The following is a 17,412-nucleotide window of genomic DNA, read 5'->3' on the forward strand; positions in this document are numbered from 1 at the left end:
TGTATGCGTGTGCATGTGAGCCACAGTGCACATATGGAGGTCAGAGGGCAACTTATAATAGTCAGTAATAGCCAGTTCTCTCCTTCTACCGTATGGGTCCTGGGGATTAAGCTTAGGCCAGCATGGCAACCAGATGCTTTACCTGGTGAGCCATTTTGCTGGCCCTCAACCTTCATGGTGGAAAGGTAAGACAACACCACTTCCAAGGCTTCAGGAAAGCTTCTCTTTGGTGGTGGCCATGTAATAGAGAAGCCTTTGGCAGTATGGCGAGCACGGGGCCATCCGTAGTGGCTCTAGACAAGACCCTGGAAGAGAAAAGAAGTTTCTATATTTGCCAGCAGTACTGCCCATGAGAAGAGGTGGGAGCGGGTGAACAGTGAACCCATCCGGTTAGGAGTACTTCCTGGAGTGTTTTCATTCTGCCGTGTTACTTTGAGTGGCCCGTCTGTAACACCTGGATGCAGGCAGCACCTGCAGCAGCTGCAGCTTGGTAGGACAGTGTTCGTCCCTGCCTCTGGCACAGAAGTGTCTGGGAACTTAGCGTTCAAATTCTCAGGCTTCAAAGGACAGACGTGAGAATCACAAGCTGGGGGGTCCAGCCTGATGTGCAGCCTCTTGGAAGGAGTTCCTGGTGATCCTGGGGTGCTCTGAGCTTTGAGAAACTCTGCCCAAGGCTCCTGTTCCAGGTTCCCTCTGCATAGTATTTGGCTGGGTGGACAGGTTTTTCTGCCCTCTTTATAGAGAGGGTTTTGAATCTGATTTGGCTCTTTTCCTGGGGATTCTTTCTGCATTCGACTCTAGAGTCTCCCATTCTATCAGCAAGCTGGGTCTTCTCTGTCCCCAGTACTTTTTCTTGACATTAGAAAAGAGCATAAGAATAGGTTTTGGGCTGGGAACTTCTGTACCTTTTGAAGCACTGGTTAGGATTAGGAAGGGCCTTGTGCTCTCAGAGGAGTATGGGGTCCGCAGTGTGTCGGTTGGACAGCCTTACTCAGAACCCAGTGTGTTTGCAAGCACCTGTTCAGCTGCGCCTAGGAGAGACTGTTAATTATTTCTGGTTCCCAAACTAATTTTAGTTCTTTCTGACAATCTCCTCTTTCCTGTGAAGAGCAACACTCTCAGCAGTTTTGAGCATTATTTATAAACATAACGTCACACCTTTTACTGGAAAGTCTTCCGCACGAGGATTAGAAAATCGGAGTGGCTAGCATTAATAAATGCTGTGTTTCTCAGAAAACAAACAACTTAGTAAGGTATCATGTAAGAAGACAATGCCTCTTTAGGAGAGGAGGGGTTTTGGAGCAGTTGCAAGGTATGATTTTGAGTGGAGAAGTCTCAGGCATCATCCCCGAGACAGGGTCATGAGAGAATATCCCAGATCCAGTGGATGCCCCTGGATGGGTTGACTGTGTACAGGGTGGTGTGGCTTGTGCCTGCCCTTGGGCTGGTTTGGTCTTATTAGAAGACTAGAAAGCTACTTATGATGGCTTTTAAGAAAGGCAATTAACAGAGGCTTTGAGATGTGAAGAGGAGTGGAAAATCAGCCCCCATGTCTAAGACTTTGGGAGGCCTCATGCCCTCCATTTCTCTCTGAGTTTGCTTCTCATTCCTCAAGGACCAACAGAGCCTCAGAGCCTCAAGAGCCATTTAGTAAGGTCCAACAGTAGAAGGTAGAGTCCATTATGTAGACTCTTGGCAGATCCCAGTAGCCATACCGATGATCTATGAGAGTTTGCTTAGATTATTTATTTATTTATTTATTTATTTATTTATTTATTTGAGACAGGGTCTGGCTGTGTAGCCCACTCTGGGTTTATACTCAAGAACCCCACCTGAATCCTTCTCCAAGGTGTGGGGCTTCAGGCATGAGGCATCATGGGAGTTCTTAGAGAAAGGTCTCCATTGTATATAGCAAATGGCTTTAACTTTCATGATGTTGTAGAATTCTGATGGTGATTTTCCTTCTGTTTCATATTTATGTGTGTGCAGAGGGCATGTGTATATGTATGTGTTTGAACACACATGTGTTAAGGTGAGCAGGAATGAGGGCGCATGTGCATATGGAAGCCCTGGGTTGAGGTCAGGACCATTTCTTGACCATTCTTTAACCTTGTACTTTAAGACAAGCTCTCCCAGACAAACCCAGAGCTTGCTCTAGGGAATCCCCTGGCTCCACCTTCTGATCTGGGACTACAGGCAAGCTGCCATGCCCACCTGGCATTTATGTAAGTTCTGGGAGTCCAAACTTCTTGCTTGTATGGCAAATACCTTAACTACTGAGCCCTCTCTGCTGCCCTGATTGCCATATTTTAATTTATTTTTAACATATGGATTAGCCAGCTTTTATGATTTCTCCTCTTTGATGTTAGACGGTGATATTTCTTCTGGGTCTTTTGGGGTCTGAAATGATTTCCATTCCTTCTGGATTATTTCCTCCATGCTTAAAAGTTTTAATCCACATGGACATTAATTTCAAAAGATGTATGACAAATAGCTTTCTATTTTGCCTGTTATTGAGACAGCCCTGGAAAGCACCTGTGGACTCTGTGATGAGCTGGTTCTGTCTGCATGGGTCTGTTGTCCTTTCCATTCCCTGTCATCTTTATTCCTGTGCCAACCCAGTGAAGATTTCCACCCCACCCAAATATTTCACCTGTGCACTTCAAGAAAGCACTTCACAAGTTTCTCCCAGGCACACTGGAAAATTAGAATCACTACCCAGGAACTTCGGGGAAGCTGGGGGAAGAAAGGAGAGTGACTTAGACAGGTGCACCATGCATGATCTTATGACCCTTGATCACTAGTGTACATACAATGTGGATCCTTTGGAGAAAGGAGCCAGTCAGCTCTGAGTGAGCTAAACAGTAGCATGTGTGCTTGCATTGTGCTCCTTAACATGATGCGCAGCTTTGAACCTATGGCTTATTCCTGGAGTTTTCTATTTAACATTTTTGGGCCATGGGTGGCCAAGTCATAGGGAGTAAAAGCATACACAAAAGCAGGGTGTTGTTGTTGGTAGTGGGGTGATCTGTGAAAATAATTGTTTTACTGAGGTTCCATTTTCAGGATACGCTTTGAGGGTGTTCTGTCAGCAACTTCTATACGTAAGGCAGCACAGACTTTTCCTTCTCGTGATAATGACGACTTTTGTGTGCATAGCAACGCACTTTCCACACCAGCCTTCCTCACTCTCCCAGTGGGGAATGCCGTTCTGTCCGCAGAAATTACTCCCCGGTGGGTGGACACTTGGGCCTCTTCTCCGGGACTTTTCTACTCTAGCAACAAATACTAAGGAAAAAAATCTCAGTTATTTGATGTCACAACTAGAACTGTTGTCCAGTTAAAAGGAAATTTGACAGGCACCTGTAGTCTGTCCAGGAGAGTCAGCCCCTTGTCTGCCCTGCTTCTCCGGATCTACATTAAGAGTGGTCAACCTAGAAGGACCATATTAATCCCATGAATAAAAATGTGGTTTTTTGTTAGTCTAGTTTGTATTTCTCTGAGTTTGAGGGAGATTAATAGGTTTTCTTATTTACTGATCAGTATAATTGGTTGTAATTTTCTGTAAACTATCCATATATGCCCTTTTCCCTTTTATTTATTTATTCACTTGACGTGCTGGGCACTTAGTCAATGGAAGGCAAGCACTATACCACTGAACTACATCCCAGCCCCTGGTACTTTTGAAGCAGGGCTGTGACTTTTTGTGATTCACATACTGAGAAGAAAATGGCATGCTCTGTGTTCCCTGGCTCTGTCTTGTTCTTTCTCCGTATCTTTGTACATACACATACAAGAAGGCCGACCATTTTTTGAATCAGCCACTAGCCATGTTACTGAGTTGTAATGGTTGTGTTGAACTGAGTCTTTGTTCATTCGTCAAACACTTCCTGGTGACCTACCTGCTCTACTCTGTGTAGGATACAGGCTGAGGTGATGAGTCTCAGCTCTCGGATTGCATCCGTAGTGGGAGGGATGGAAAAGCAGATGTATAGTCAGGGTAGGAGGAAAGTCATTCACCCAGCTGCTCTGACTGTTCCTCATGTCCTTATCCAGTGTTCAGAAAACCTGGACAACAGTGCCCAAGCAGCTTGGACCAGCAGGTCATGGAGACTCCACCCAGTTAGAATGAGACTATCCCCCTGCCTCTAGAGTCCTGACCCTCGGTGTTGTCTTCAGCTTGATCACCTTCTCCTTCCTCATGCTCAACTGTTGTAGAACAGACTGAGGATGCAGGCTTGCTATGAGTTCTCAGTACTCCGTTGCAATTGGTAAATAGTCTCGAGCCCTAGGATGGATAGCCAAGCTTCATGCAGACAAGGGCTCTCTGGGGACAGATACTACGACCTTGGTAGTTTTAGAAGATTGGAATGGATATAGTGAGCATTTGGAAGTTCCCTAAATTTCCCTGTATTGCTAGCGTGCATCTTACCTGATCCTAAGCCTGACACTTTCTGTGGGGCTTGTCCAGTCCTGCCAGTGAGGGGACTCCATGATGATTTTACAATGGGCTCCCTGGGTTTTCCCCATAGCTGACTCATCACTGAGATTGCCAAATGAAAAACAATCGTTTCTGGGTTCTGTTGCCATGGACTGAACCTAATCATCAGGCTCGGAGCCTAGGAATCAGCATTTCAGACCAATGGCCCTAGAGATTCTAACACAAAACTGGCCTCAAGAAATGAGCCAGGAGCACTGGGTACTGAGCACAGATTGGGAACATCAGGCTTGGGATTAGATACGGTTTCCTTCTTGGCATCTGCCTCCAGTTTTGTCAAGGGAGACTCAGGGCCTATTAGCTGTGAAGTGCCAGTTGGCTGCACACACCTGTTGGTTTGGTAGCAAGACATGCTTTTCTCACACTACTGTCAACCATCACTACCCCTCCACCTAAGGGGGGCAGGCAAGCCCCCATTAAATGCTCTCAGGGTTCCTCAGTGTTTGGTTAAGTCTGCAGGTCCTGCCCATCTCCAGACCACTGTGCAGCCTGGGACAGTTCAAAGCTGGAGTCTCTGAGTAATGCAGCTATTACCCTCAATCTTTATCTTCTTAGCTTATCTTTATTCCTGGTGTGGGAAGAATACTTTCTCACCTCTTTCTCTGGGAGATGTGTTCTATGAAGAGATGAAAACAGAGGTGGGGTATGGTGAGACAGAGGCTTGGCATGTGAGAGGGAGCAGGGAAGCAGAGGAGGGGACCAAAGCTCTGGACAGGGTTCTTGTCCCCTGAAGCTCAATGTAGTTCAGATACTGCAGAGCTCTGTGCACCCTCTTGGATCCATTTGGAGGTACCAGGCCCCCCAACAGATGGAAGCACACATACTTCTCTCAAACATGCCTGGGACATGGCTCATGATTTGGCAGGGCTGGTCCTGCAGTTCTTTCCAGGAAGGGGCCAGTGGGGATGATACTAGAGAGAAGCATTTGTGTTGTTCTGTTTGCTAAGGGTCTGCTAGCAGAACCTGACACCTGCTTTGCCATGAGCTGGTACAGGAACAATCAGAGTGAAGCTACCCAAGAATGCTCTCTTTATTGAGTTGCCATTAGATGGTTTTAGGAATGATCTGTACACCCTCCAGAGAGTCATACATGAGGAGGCTAGGTCTCTAGCTAAGGTCATGGGGACAGTCTTACCCAGATATCCTGATTCCCCTGAGTTTGGCTGAGAGAGACACTATCTCAGTGGTACCTTCACTTTGATGTCAAAGCTGGTGGCACCATGGCTGTCTGCTAAGGTCCAGGGGTGGTATCTACTGCATTCTTGCTGTTGACACCCTGTTTCTAGTATTCCTTTAGAGGTTACTGGAGAAGAGTCCAGGATTGTCTCAATCTTTATAGGACTGTCAGGCTGGATAGAGAGAGACAGCAGAGGGCATGTGGTAGCCCAGTCCAAGAGACCAGCTCAGAGGTGGTTGTCAGATCATGTTGCTTCGTTGCTCAAAGCACGCTATTCACAATAAAAGCCAGCATCCTTGTAATGATTAGTAAGATCCAGGACAGACCATGGAATCCCCCAGAGGGTGTATGATGCAGGTACCTGGAACCCAATTTAGGCTCAGGAGATCTAGGACAGGGCCTGAGAACTGCATTTCTAACACGTTTCTGACAATGCTGATATTCCAGACCCTCATGGACCATACTTTAGAAACCATTTCCCATTTGAGCTAACCCATCCCTACTGCATCTGACCTTAATCTCTCCCCACCCCACCCACCATGTCCTCTTTGGCCATTCCATTCTTCTTGTTGCTCTTAGGAGATAGCAGGCATGATTTTTCTCAGGGCTTTCTCCCTTCTTATTCCTTGGGTCTGGAATTCTCTTCCCTCAGATAGGCGCTGGTTTCTTCCCAGTCATGGTAAGTGACTTACAAAATGGCTCCCAGTGAACCCAACCCGTGTTACTCATGTCCCTTCCTTTTCTAGACTCTATCAAGAGTGGTCTATGGGACCAGGCAGCCATGATGGACTTTGAGTTATGGCTATAGCAGACGTGTGACTTCTGCCTTGCTCTCCCTTGGCTTGCTTACTCTGGGTGAGTTAGCTGCCATTTTGTACACAGCTCAGTAGCAATGTTCTTGGCTGCTGATGCCATAGCTTCTCCTACCATTGTCTGGGAGTTCCTGCACTAGAGCCACCATGCTAAACCCACTTCTAAGTTTCGACCTTCTGAAACCATGTGAGATGCCAATTTTGGAGTAACCAGAGACTTGCAATAGACACCTAATGAACCTCTCCCATGTCTTTTTTTTAAACATCCCTTTCTTGGGAGGTTTTCCGTGATCATTGTATTAACACAGGGGAGGAAAGATTTGTTTGGGCTCATGGTGTTGGAAGGGTTTTCCCTCATGGCAGGGCATTCTATAGCTGGGCCAACAGGAAGCAGATGAAGGAAACATAGGGAGTGGGTAGGATAAGATACAACCATCAAGGATGCATACCAGTGACCTGCTTCATCCAAGTATCACACACACACACACACACACACACACACACACACACTCACACCTTGCCTACTACCGCCTCCCAAGAATAGCATGAATTCATCAATGGTTTAAGCCATTTACTAAGTCAGAGCTCCCGTGATCTAATACTCACTGAAAACAACCTCACAAGCATGTTCAGACACTTGCTCCACAGATCCTCTAGGCATTTGTTAGCCCAGTCACGTTGACAATTGAGATTAGCCATCACAGTCACCTGTTAACATGATAGTGTCCTTCTAATAATATCATCTGTCCCCCTCATTGTTTCCTTTTTGCTTTTTCTTTCTTCAGATGTGCATGTGATGTACATATGTGTATATGTTTTTTCCATATATTTGGGCACATATGTGTGGAAGGGTCCATGTGTATATGTGCATGCATGTGGAAGCCCAGCGTTGAGGTTGGGAATCATTTTTTCTTCTCCCTGACTCACTGAGGCAGGGTCCTGCAATCAAACCTAGAACTACCCGATGTGACTGGTTTAATCAGCCAGCTTCTGGTGTGGCACCCTGGGGATGAAATTACAGGCAGGGTGCCATGCCCACCTGGCATCTCACAGGGCCCTAGGGCTCTGAACTCCAGTTTTCATGCTTGCAAGCGAATGCTTTGCCCACTTCCCTGATCCCCTTGCTTTATTATCCCTATCATGAACCAACATTAAGCCTAATATAATGCGTCTCTTGGCACAACTTCCTCCCACCAGCCCTGTAGGAAAAGTTTTCATTCATGCAAATTTACCCACACCATATATAACATATGATATATAATATATAATGTGTAATATATAATACTTAATAATTATATAATGTATAATATTATATAATGTAATATGTAATGGATATTATATAATTATAAATACATAATGCATTATATATAGAGAGATAGAGATGGAGATGGAGATGGAGATGGAGATGGAGATGGAGATGGAGATGGAGATGGAGATGGAGATGGAGATGGAGATNGAGATGGAGATGGAGATGGAGATGGAGATGGAGATGGAGATGGAGATGGAGATGGAGATGGAGATGGAGATGGAGATAGAGATAGAGATAGAGATAGAGATAGAGATAGAGATAGAGATAGAGATAGAGATAGAGATAGAGATAGATCAGTTGGGAGATGATGGTCTTTGGTACCACACTGTCAGATGTCTCCAGGAACAGGCAACTGTCCAAAGAGAGGACGTTCTCTCCTGCTTAGAGGCTGGGGTCGGAGCTTAAGGCTCATTCCATTTCAAGAGGCCATTGGGTATTTTAAAGCCAGAGACTCCTAACTAGAAGACGTTGAGTAGCTAGGGGTCCAGAATACCTAGATGCAGAGGAGGAGGAAACTGGAGTTGCTGCTGGTTTCTGAGGGCCAGTGAGCTGGGCTTGCATCCTGGAGCTGCAAACACACATTGCAAGGAAGCAGTGACTACAGATCCAGCATCTGACACTCAGCGGACAGATGTCCTGGGTCAGGACACTGGGGCTCCTGAAGCTCTCCTGGAATGACTTACATTCCGGTGCCGGGGAATACCAAGGAGCTAGGCAACTTGGGGACACTACTCCTGACTAGGGAGGGGCAAGAGCTAGAAAGGGAGATCTTAAGACTGCCATTTGCCTAAGCCTGGTCACATGCTGCTGGGACCACCTAAATATGGGGCAGAGAGAATGCAAGAAGCACTGAAGGGGGCTTGGGAGGAAGCTCAGTTGGTAGAGTGTTTGCCTAGCACACAGCCAGCCCTGGGTTGGGCCCCAGCATTACATAAATTGATCATGGTGGAACATGTCAATAAATCTTAGCATTCGGGAGGTAGAGGCAGGATGATCAGAAATTCAAGGTCATCCTTGGCTACATAGTAAGCATAAGGCCAACCTAGGCTACATGGGACCTTGTCACAGGCAGCAGGCAGGGGAGGACCACTAAAGAAAGAGAAAGGAATAAAGAGGTAGGCAGAAGAGGACTTCGAAGCTTGCTCCTGCTGTCTATCACCTATTATTTAGCCAGCAGCATTTGAGGGCAGAAGGAAGCCACCATGTAGACCTGAAGATGAGCTAAGCCATTGGAAGGAAGGGTGGAGATTACTTGAAGACACAAAGGCTTATTGATGGACCCATAGCAAATACTCAGGACCAGTAAAGAGATCCAGGAGTACTTGTAGCTTCCTCAGTGGAGGTGTGTGCTCCAGTGCAGGCAGGCTTAATCTTAGCAAGGGGCCCAAAAGTCTAGAGTCCACTATGTCAAAATAATAGCTCCCACCTCTCTCATTGTCTTAATTGCTTAATCATTATTGTATTAATGTATTAAGCATTAAATGTTTAAGCATTATTATATTAAAATAAAAGCACACTATTGTATATAAAGGAGTATTGTATTGTATGGTACTTTGAAAGCTGAATTTAACATAATAACATTCAACTTTTCAATTGTGCTCTCTTATAAATTTTGTTCTCTGAAGGCAAGGCCCTGTAAGCCTCTGTGAGGGAACAGTAATCATGGCTGTTGGCATAGAAGAGGAGTAAACGGGCTCCCTGAGCTGGCTTTCCCCGTGGCCAGTTGTTTACATATGTCTGGCTGCCCTGGCTACAGTGGACAAGCTCCAAAGGAAGTGGTTGCCATTGTGAAAGTGTGTTCTGTCAGGACTGCTCTCCACAAGTGCGTTGATAGGAAGAGTCTCTGGCGAATGGCTCACTGCAACTTACACAGTATCCCTAGCCCTGGTGACAACAGCCACCTTGGAGCAATTCAGGGTCCTAGCAATGGAAGTCCAGAGAAGGCACAAGAGCCTTGATCTGGGCTCTTTGGACTCTCAACCATTTCTTCAGTCTTTCTTGACCTAGGCCAGAGAGCCTGGTCACTGTAAGCAGATTATAGGGTCTTCTTTGCAGAAGACCTGGACATGGCTTCCTCCCTCTGAGTAGTGTCACCTGTCATGGTTCTGCTATTGGTGTGATCCTTCCTCTGCCAAAGCTCTAGTGTTCTCTCCAGATGCCTCTCCAGACAGTCTGGCTCTGTTCTGTTTCTGCTCCAGGCTTGCAGTTGTCCTCAAGTCTTACATAGGTTAGATCTTGTCAAAGCCAGGAGACAGGCTGGGCGGTGGCTTCAGTCAGAGTCCCTATTCCTTCAGAAGCCCAGCTGGAGCAGAAGGACGTAGCATTCACAGGGGACTGGGAGGTACCAGAAGGACTAAGGACCTGACTAGGAACCTCTTGGAGAGCAAGTACCTACCTGCAGGCCAGCTTCTTTCTGTGGGTTTCAAGACATTTGCAACAGCCTCCTGAGCTACAAGGTACCCTAGCCCAGTGGTTCTCGACCTTCTGAATGACACAACCCCTTAGTTCAGTTCTTCATGTTATAGTGACCCCCATCCATTATTACTTCGTTGCAACTTCATAGCTGTAATTTTGCCACTGTTATGAATCAGAATGTAAATACCTGTTATGCAGGATATCTGATATGAGACCCCCACACACACAGGGTTGCAATGCCCCTCCTCACAGTCTTCCTAGAAAGGAGCCAGCAAGGCCCACAGCTGCTCAGGCTCAACCTTGTCACCTGCCTGGAAGTGGGGCAAAGCATAGCTGCTCAGGCTATGTCTTTATTTCTCCCTGCATGTTAGTAGCTTGTGGTTAGCAAGTACCAGAAGGATGAATGGATGAGGGTAGGAAGTAGGACCCTGTGGTGACCAGAAGCTAAAATAGCAAAATCTGTACATCAGCTGGAGATGTGAGTATGTGAGGTGCTCCTCCATCTAAAATAAGGTCAGTGGCCTCCGCCACCAAAGGAACGGAGTCAGCAGCACAAACAAATGGGACACGGTTCTCTGGAGACTTTCCCTGAGCTTAGGTAGAATGGGAGTTTGTTTATCCCTAGACAGCTGAGGAGCATACCAGATGGGGGTTGCCCATGGACTGTCACAATGTCCAGCCCTGTTGGCTGGCTAGGAGCCATTCGTGAAAGAGTGAACCGGTCAGGACTGCTGTGCTAAAGGACAAAGTACAGATGTCAGGGTGAAAACCTGTGACCATCCAAGGGCTGGAATATGTGTGCTAGGTCCTGGCTCAAGTCCTCAGACAAATTTGAGGCAGATACCTTTGCAGAAGGGTCAGCAGGGAGGGTGGTGGTAAGGAACCCTGGAGAAGACAGCAAGCAATACACACTGTGGTACTGAACGCTTTCTATAGTCTTACCTGGAGTTCAGAGCTGGGGGAGGGGGCACCTCCGAATTTTTCACTCGAACATTTGACTCCCCCATGTCTACCTCCATCCCCTTCCTGCCTCAGGTATCACTTTGTGTGAGCCAGCATCCTGAGAGGAATTCACTGGTCAGCAGATGTGGGGGTTGGGGGTGCTAGGTTGCCATACCGACTCTCATGGCTTTTTTGAAGGGCAGCAATATCTGACCTAGAGAAAGAAAGTAATCTTGGAAGTCTCCATGGAAGAGGGGGCACTCTAAGACTTCTTAAATACATAAGATGGTGATTTCCAAGTATGAGAACAGGCAGGGAACAGAAGAGGCATGTTCAGATATCACCAGTGCAGGCTAACCAGGCCTGCCGAGAAGGCTGTCTAGACAGACAGACAGACAGACAGACAGACAGACAGACAGACGAGGACAGGACACTGCTTGCTGGAAGATGGGGTTGTACTCTGTCATGTTTCCATCTGGTTGGGGAGGAGTTTTTACAGGTAAGCGACTCAAGACAAGAGCCAGGTTCTGGGGTCAGCAGTCTACTAGCTCCAGGGCTGGGATACAGATGGCAGAGCCAAGAGACAGGAAGATCAGATCATGTGGGAGAACCAAGATCACAAGGACCAGTAACCCACTGACAAGAGGGGCATCTCAGGCCCCCAACCTGTTTGACTAGGGAAAGCGGAGCAGATGGTTTCTGCTTTTGGATCTTCAGGTGGGGAAGCCAGGAGGCCAGGTCTAAAGAGGAAAACCAGGGCTGAGCCCTGTAGACTCAGACAGCAGTCTGACCTCTAAGAAGGGGAAACTGAGGCTGTGAGTGCCTGAGGAATTGGTTCAGACTGTACTGGTCACCAGCGGCAGAGCTGGGGTGCTGGTCCCTTCACTTGCTGCCATCATGGAGATGAATGCCTGGGCTTTCCAGCCCTCCTGGAGTGATCTGAAAAGAGAGTCACATGGAGAGGGAGTGCGGGATGGCATGCTCTCTCTCAAAGACAAAAGCAGTCAGCAACCATGAGCGTGCAGTGGCTCACACCTGCAATCCTGGAGCTCCGGAGACTGAGCCAGGAGCCTCACTACAAGTCTGAGGCTAGGCTAGACAGGACCCTCAAAAAGTACTACCAATAGATCCCCCCAAATAACAAAAAGAAACGGACACATAGATACCAAATTGTTGGGAACATCTACCTCTGAGGGTGGGATTATGGGTAATGCTTGTTTCTTCGTGGCATTCTCAAAGTGTGTATAGTGAGAAAAGGTTTTATTTGTTTGTCTCCAGACAAGTCTCACTAATTTGTCCATATTGGCCTTGAACTCACTCCGTGTTCCAATTTTTTTGTTTGTTTGTTTGTTTGTTTTTCGAGACAGGGTTTCTCTATGTAGCCCTGGCTATCCTGGAACTCACTCTGTAGACCAGGCTGGCCTTGAACTCAGAAATTCACCTGCCTCTGCCTCCCAAGTGCTGGGATTAAAGGCGTGTACCACCACCACCGGCTACAAATTTTAAAAATTTGTTTTAGTACATCGTGTACCTGTGTGGTGTTTGCCTGCATGCATGCGTGCATGTATGCGTGCTTATGTCCTTACGTGCTTGCATGAGTGCTTACGTGCTGGCGTGCTTACATGTGCTTGCTTGCGTGCATGCATGTGCTCTTTTCATCTACTTTGTGGGCTCTGGAATCAAAGTCAGGTTGCCAGCAAGCACCTTTACCTTTACGCCATCTTGCCAAGCTCTGGCTTTAAATTTGTCATTCTCCTACTTCAGTTTCCCTGGTGTAGGGATCATGTGAAACACCACACCTGACTAAAAAAGTTATTCTTTTTACCATCAGATAATGTTGTGGGAAGTCCACTCATAGCCCTAAGCTCTGGGGGACAAGAATAGAGCTAGAGTGTTGGTTAAAATTTCTGATCAGCCTGTGTAGCTGAGTCTCGGGAGAGGTAACCAGAAAGACCACTCAAAACTGTAGTTCAACCGAGACACAGAACAGGATGCACATAGGGGCACATGATTGTCATCTACACTTGGGGGGCTGGGGGGCTGAGATAGGAGAATCACAAGTCACTCTGGCTACATGATGAGACAGTGACTCTAAAATAAAAAACAAATGACCTAACTAAGGAGAGCGCAGCAGAGTCCGAGGTGCCTGAGGCTCACCCACTGGCTGAGGACCCACTTTCTTTTTTTTTTTTTTTTTTGGTTTTTCGAGACAGGGTTTCTCTGTGTAGCCCTGGCTGTCCTGGAACTCACTTTGTAGACCAGGCTGGCCTCGAACTCAGAAATCCACCTGCCTCTACCTCCCAAGTGCTGGGATTAAAGGCGTGCGCCACCACGCCCGGCTGAGGACCCACTTTCTACAAACCCAGGTTCTTTGTTCTGAACACTGGGGTTTGATGTTACCATAGGCTTTGAGAAGAACTGCCTGGTGTACAGCTGGGGCTTCTGGGACTAGAAATGGAAGCCCTAGGAACAGAGGTAGAAAAGAGTGATGGGGGAGGGTAGAAGATTGTAGCTAGAAGCTACCTCTTCAGATCCACCATGCAAAGAAGGGCCTTGGCTAAGAGATGCTCTTGCTAAGAGGGGTGAGGTTGGGGAGTAAGGGACATAGGCAAGAAGCAGACTCCTATGGGGCTGAGGAAAGGAAGGAAGGGGTCCTTTGGTGTCCTTCTTCTAAGGAAGAAGTGAGCCTCTGGCTCACTCTGCTCTGTGACATTTCAGTTCCATCTCAGCACTCTCCAACTGATCTTGTTTCTCCTTTGACAGAGACCACCTGGGAACGTCCCAGCAGTTCTCCTGGGATTTCAGCCAGCCCTGGCCCTCACAGGAGCTCTCTGCCTACAACAGGTAAGAGCCACTCAGCAGCTTGGGATAAGTAGGAGGGCTGTATACCCACCTTCACTGGGAAGCTGAGACTGTGGGTCCTGGGGCCTGAAAGCTGCTATGGTATGTTGTGAACCAGACCTGGAGATGGTCCAGACTATGTCCCTAAAGCCTGCTTCCCAACATGGTGGTCGTGCCTTGGCAGGACCAGCTGCAGCTCTGGGTACCTAAGACTTTTGGCTACTGGGGTACTTGGGATGAGATCTGACTGGATGAAGTCAGGGATCAGAGATCTTTCCAGATGCAGGGCAGAACAGCTCCATATGGCTCACATCTTCATCGAGGAGCTGAAGCTAAAAGGAGGTCGAGTTTTACGGGGGAATTTTTGAACAGAATGTTCTGGAAAGGAAATGGGCTTGTTTGTTGGGATGCGCGTTATCTGTAGAGGCAGCTGAATGGCTTTGTTTGAGACATACATTCCTATATGTATATGAGAATTAATTATTCAGAAATGTCTTAGGTCCTAGTACTTAGATGTTCTGAAGAGTTACAGGGAAAACAGTTTATCATCTCTCCTGTGATTCCCTCCTCCCAGCAGCCACTCTGGTTGGGGTCCTCAACCTCTCAATCTGTATCAGTGCATTCTTAGTTCTTCTCTCTGTTGAGGCTCTCCTCCCATGATGTACTGAGGGGTAGGGCCTGAATGTCTCCTAGTACTCTGGTCTCTACATCTCCACACAGAACCTGGCCTCATTGTTGCATGAATTCAGTCATCAGTTGCCTCTTCAAAGTCTACTCATCGCACAGAGGCTTATCAAAGTCCTCTGCTGTCACCTGTGGCGGATGGAGCACTGGGTGGAGTTGGCTTGGACCTCTGCAGAGGCCTAGGAGTCATAGACTCTCTATCACCTAGAAGCATGTCAAAAGCACTTCTTGGCCCAGCTTCAAGTGTGCCGGGCCTCTGGGGGGTTAAAAAGGATGGGGAGATAGGGAAGTGGGTCAGAGGGACCTAGGCAGTGGCTGCCCACACCTCAGCGACTTAGCATGGCATTTCCCAAGTCTAAGACCATAGAGTCTCTGCCCAACCAGCTCCCTGGCAACGGAGCCTAATGGCCGTGCTCTCTTTGGAGGTTTGGTGGGCACACCCTGTTCTGAAAGTCACCCTGATGCACCCACACACTTCACAGGGACTCCCACTGTGTTCATTGACTGCATGTCATGTGTTTGCCAGCCTGTGTGATCTCAACTCCGAGAGGCTCTGCCCTCCAGTGGTCATTGGGTAGGGTCTAAGACTGTCCCAGGGAAAGGCACTCACAGGCATCTTCTAAGAAGATTCCAGAGCTCTTGTTAAATGTCCTAAAGGGCACAGGGGAGGACCAGAGCAAAGACTCCTGGCCTTACAGGACTACAGTGAGAGTTCAGAAATTGTTCTGAGGTATAAAAACATCCATCTAGCACTGCACACAGTAGGGATATTGGTCTTTCGGGGGTTTGTTGGTCATGAGGACAGGAAAGAATGTCTTGCATTCTTTGGTTTCCCACCCATTTCAGTGTGGGGCACATCAGCTATATCATATGCTGATGAGTGTATCCCAACTGAATCTGAGGCCTTCCCCCACCACCACCGTTACTTAAAATCCAAGTATGTCTACTATCAGGGGCAGTCTTTAATTGGTAAGATTATTACTTGTTTCCTGGGGTCTGAGCCATGTTGCTTCTGCCAGCAGGCTTCTTTTTCATCAGTCATGTATTAGTAACCCAGAGGGTGACCATGAGAAGGCCTGACCTGGCTTCATGATTTTGATCATGTGGAGCATAAAGATAACTCAGCCATCCACTGACCCTCCACCCTTCCTCCTACCATTGTCTCTACATGTGCTCTCTACCTCCCACCTTACCTTCTATCCCTGTTCTAATTTCATCCTGCTGCTGTGATAAAACACTCCTATCAAAAGTAATTTAAGGGAGGAAAAGGGTTATTTCAGCTTAGAGGTCACAGCCTATCATTAAGGGAAGTCAGGGTGGGAACACAAACAAGAAGTTGAATCAGAAACCTTGGAGGAACAGCCCTCGCTGGCTTGCTCACTGGCTCATGATTAGCTAGCTTTCTTACACAGCCTTGGACCACCTGCCTAGGATGGTGCCTCCCACAGTGGGCTCAGCTCTTTTCTACCCTTCTCCAGCTTCCATTCAACCATTCTCCCTTCACAGACTTTAACCCATTCTGTATCCCCATTCCCACCTTCTGTTTTCACCCTCTATCCTCCATCTTCCCACATCTTCCCTCCATTTACTTTCCTCCCTTCCTTCCTTCATCTACCCTCCATCCCTCTTCCACCCTCTCCATCCATTCTTCATCCTCCCTCTGTCATCAACCCTCCATCTTCCTGGACCATTCCAGTGAAAATAGGGTCTGGCATATGCTATCATCTTCTTTACTTATGTTTGAATCTAAATCTAATAAATAAAGAATGAAGTGGTGGCCATTCTATTTCTCTGTAGGGGGGTCACAAGATTTTTTTTCCCTAGCACTTTTTCTCATTTAGTTTCACAGAGATTGAGTACTGTTATGGGAAGGTAAACAGACACAGTAAGGACCTAAGGTTGCTTCAGAGATACACCAAAACCTCCTGTGTGAAGATCCAACAGGGCCAGGTCTCAGTGCTTTCTGTTTTGTTTGTTTCTGTGAAAGTCACTGTGGTAGTATATTAATTTCTTTAATTTTTAAATTATTATTATTATTATGTGTATGTGTGTAATGTGAGTGCCAGTGTGTGTGTCACAATATCAGAGGTCAGAGAACAACTTTGGGGAGTTGGTTCTGTCCTTTCCCTATGCATCGAGGTATCATACTAAGATTGTCAGCTAGCCTAGCAAGTACACTTACTGGCTGAGCCATCTCGTGGACTCCGTCAACCACATTTATCCCCGAGTATGCCACTGTTTCCCACTCCCAAGAACAGACATCCTGGGGCACTTGGACAAATAAGCACAAAGGAAATAGGCCAGGCAATCCCTGCACGCTCTGACAAGGAGTGAAAGTGGGGCACTGTGACAGTGGCTAGGGAATCAGAAGACCTCGTCAAAGAAGTGACATTTAGGACAAGATTTGGGGACAGTGATGAGGGAGGGTTGGGGAGGGGTCGGAGAGGCAATGACTCTGGCCAGGAACAGGCAGGTCAAAGGTGCAAAGGCAGCAACAGCCTCAGTTGCTTAAGAACAGAAAGGGGCCAGCTGAGGGAGGTGTCAGCGGTCTGGACAGGAGGGAGCTGGTGACAGGTGAGCTGAGAAAGGAACACACTGGATCTCATGTTGCCTGTGGAGGTGGAGAGGTGCGAACAGCTGCCAAGCCACACAAGTACCCGGCTCTCCGTTAGGAGTGGTAAGGTTTTACATCGTGTGTGTGTGTGTGTGTGTGTGTGTGTGTGTGTGTGTGTGT

At 47.4% G+C, this 17,412-nt stretch overlaps 1 protein-coding gene across 6 annotated transcripts in view; it reads left to right on the forward strand.

The window, feature by feature from the left end:
* Nucleotides 1-17,412, forward strand: part of Gas7 (growth arrest specific 7) — a 232,847-nt gene that overhangs the window by 161,026 nt on the left and 54,409 nt on the right. For all 6 annotated transcript variants that reach the window (XM_029483457.1, XM_021177612.2, XM_029483459.1 and 3 more), the window contains exon 3: nt 13,917-13,997. In XM_029483457.1, coding sequence (XP_029339317.1) covers nt 13,917-13,997 — 81 coding nt within the window. The remainder of the gene's footprint in view (nt 1-13,916; nt 13,998-17,412) is intronic.

Source organism: Mus caroli, chromosome 11 (assembly GCF_900094665.2).
Source record: "Mus caroli chromosome 11, CAROLI_EIJ_v1.1, whole genome shotgun sequence".
Lineage (NCBI taxonomy): Eukaryota > Metazoa > Chordata > Mammalia > Rodentia > Muridae > Mus > Mus caroli.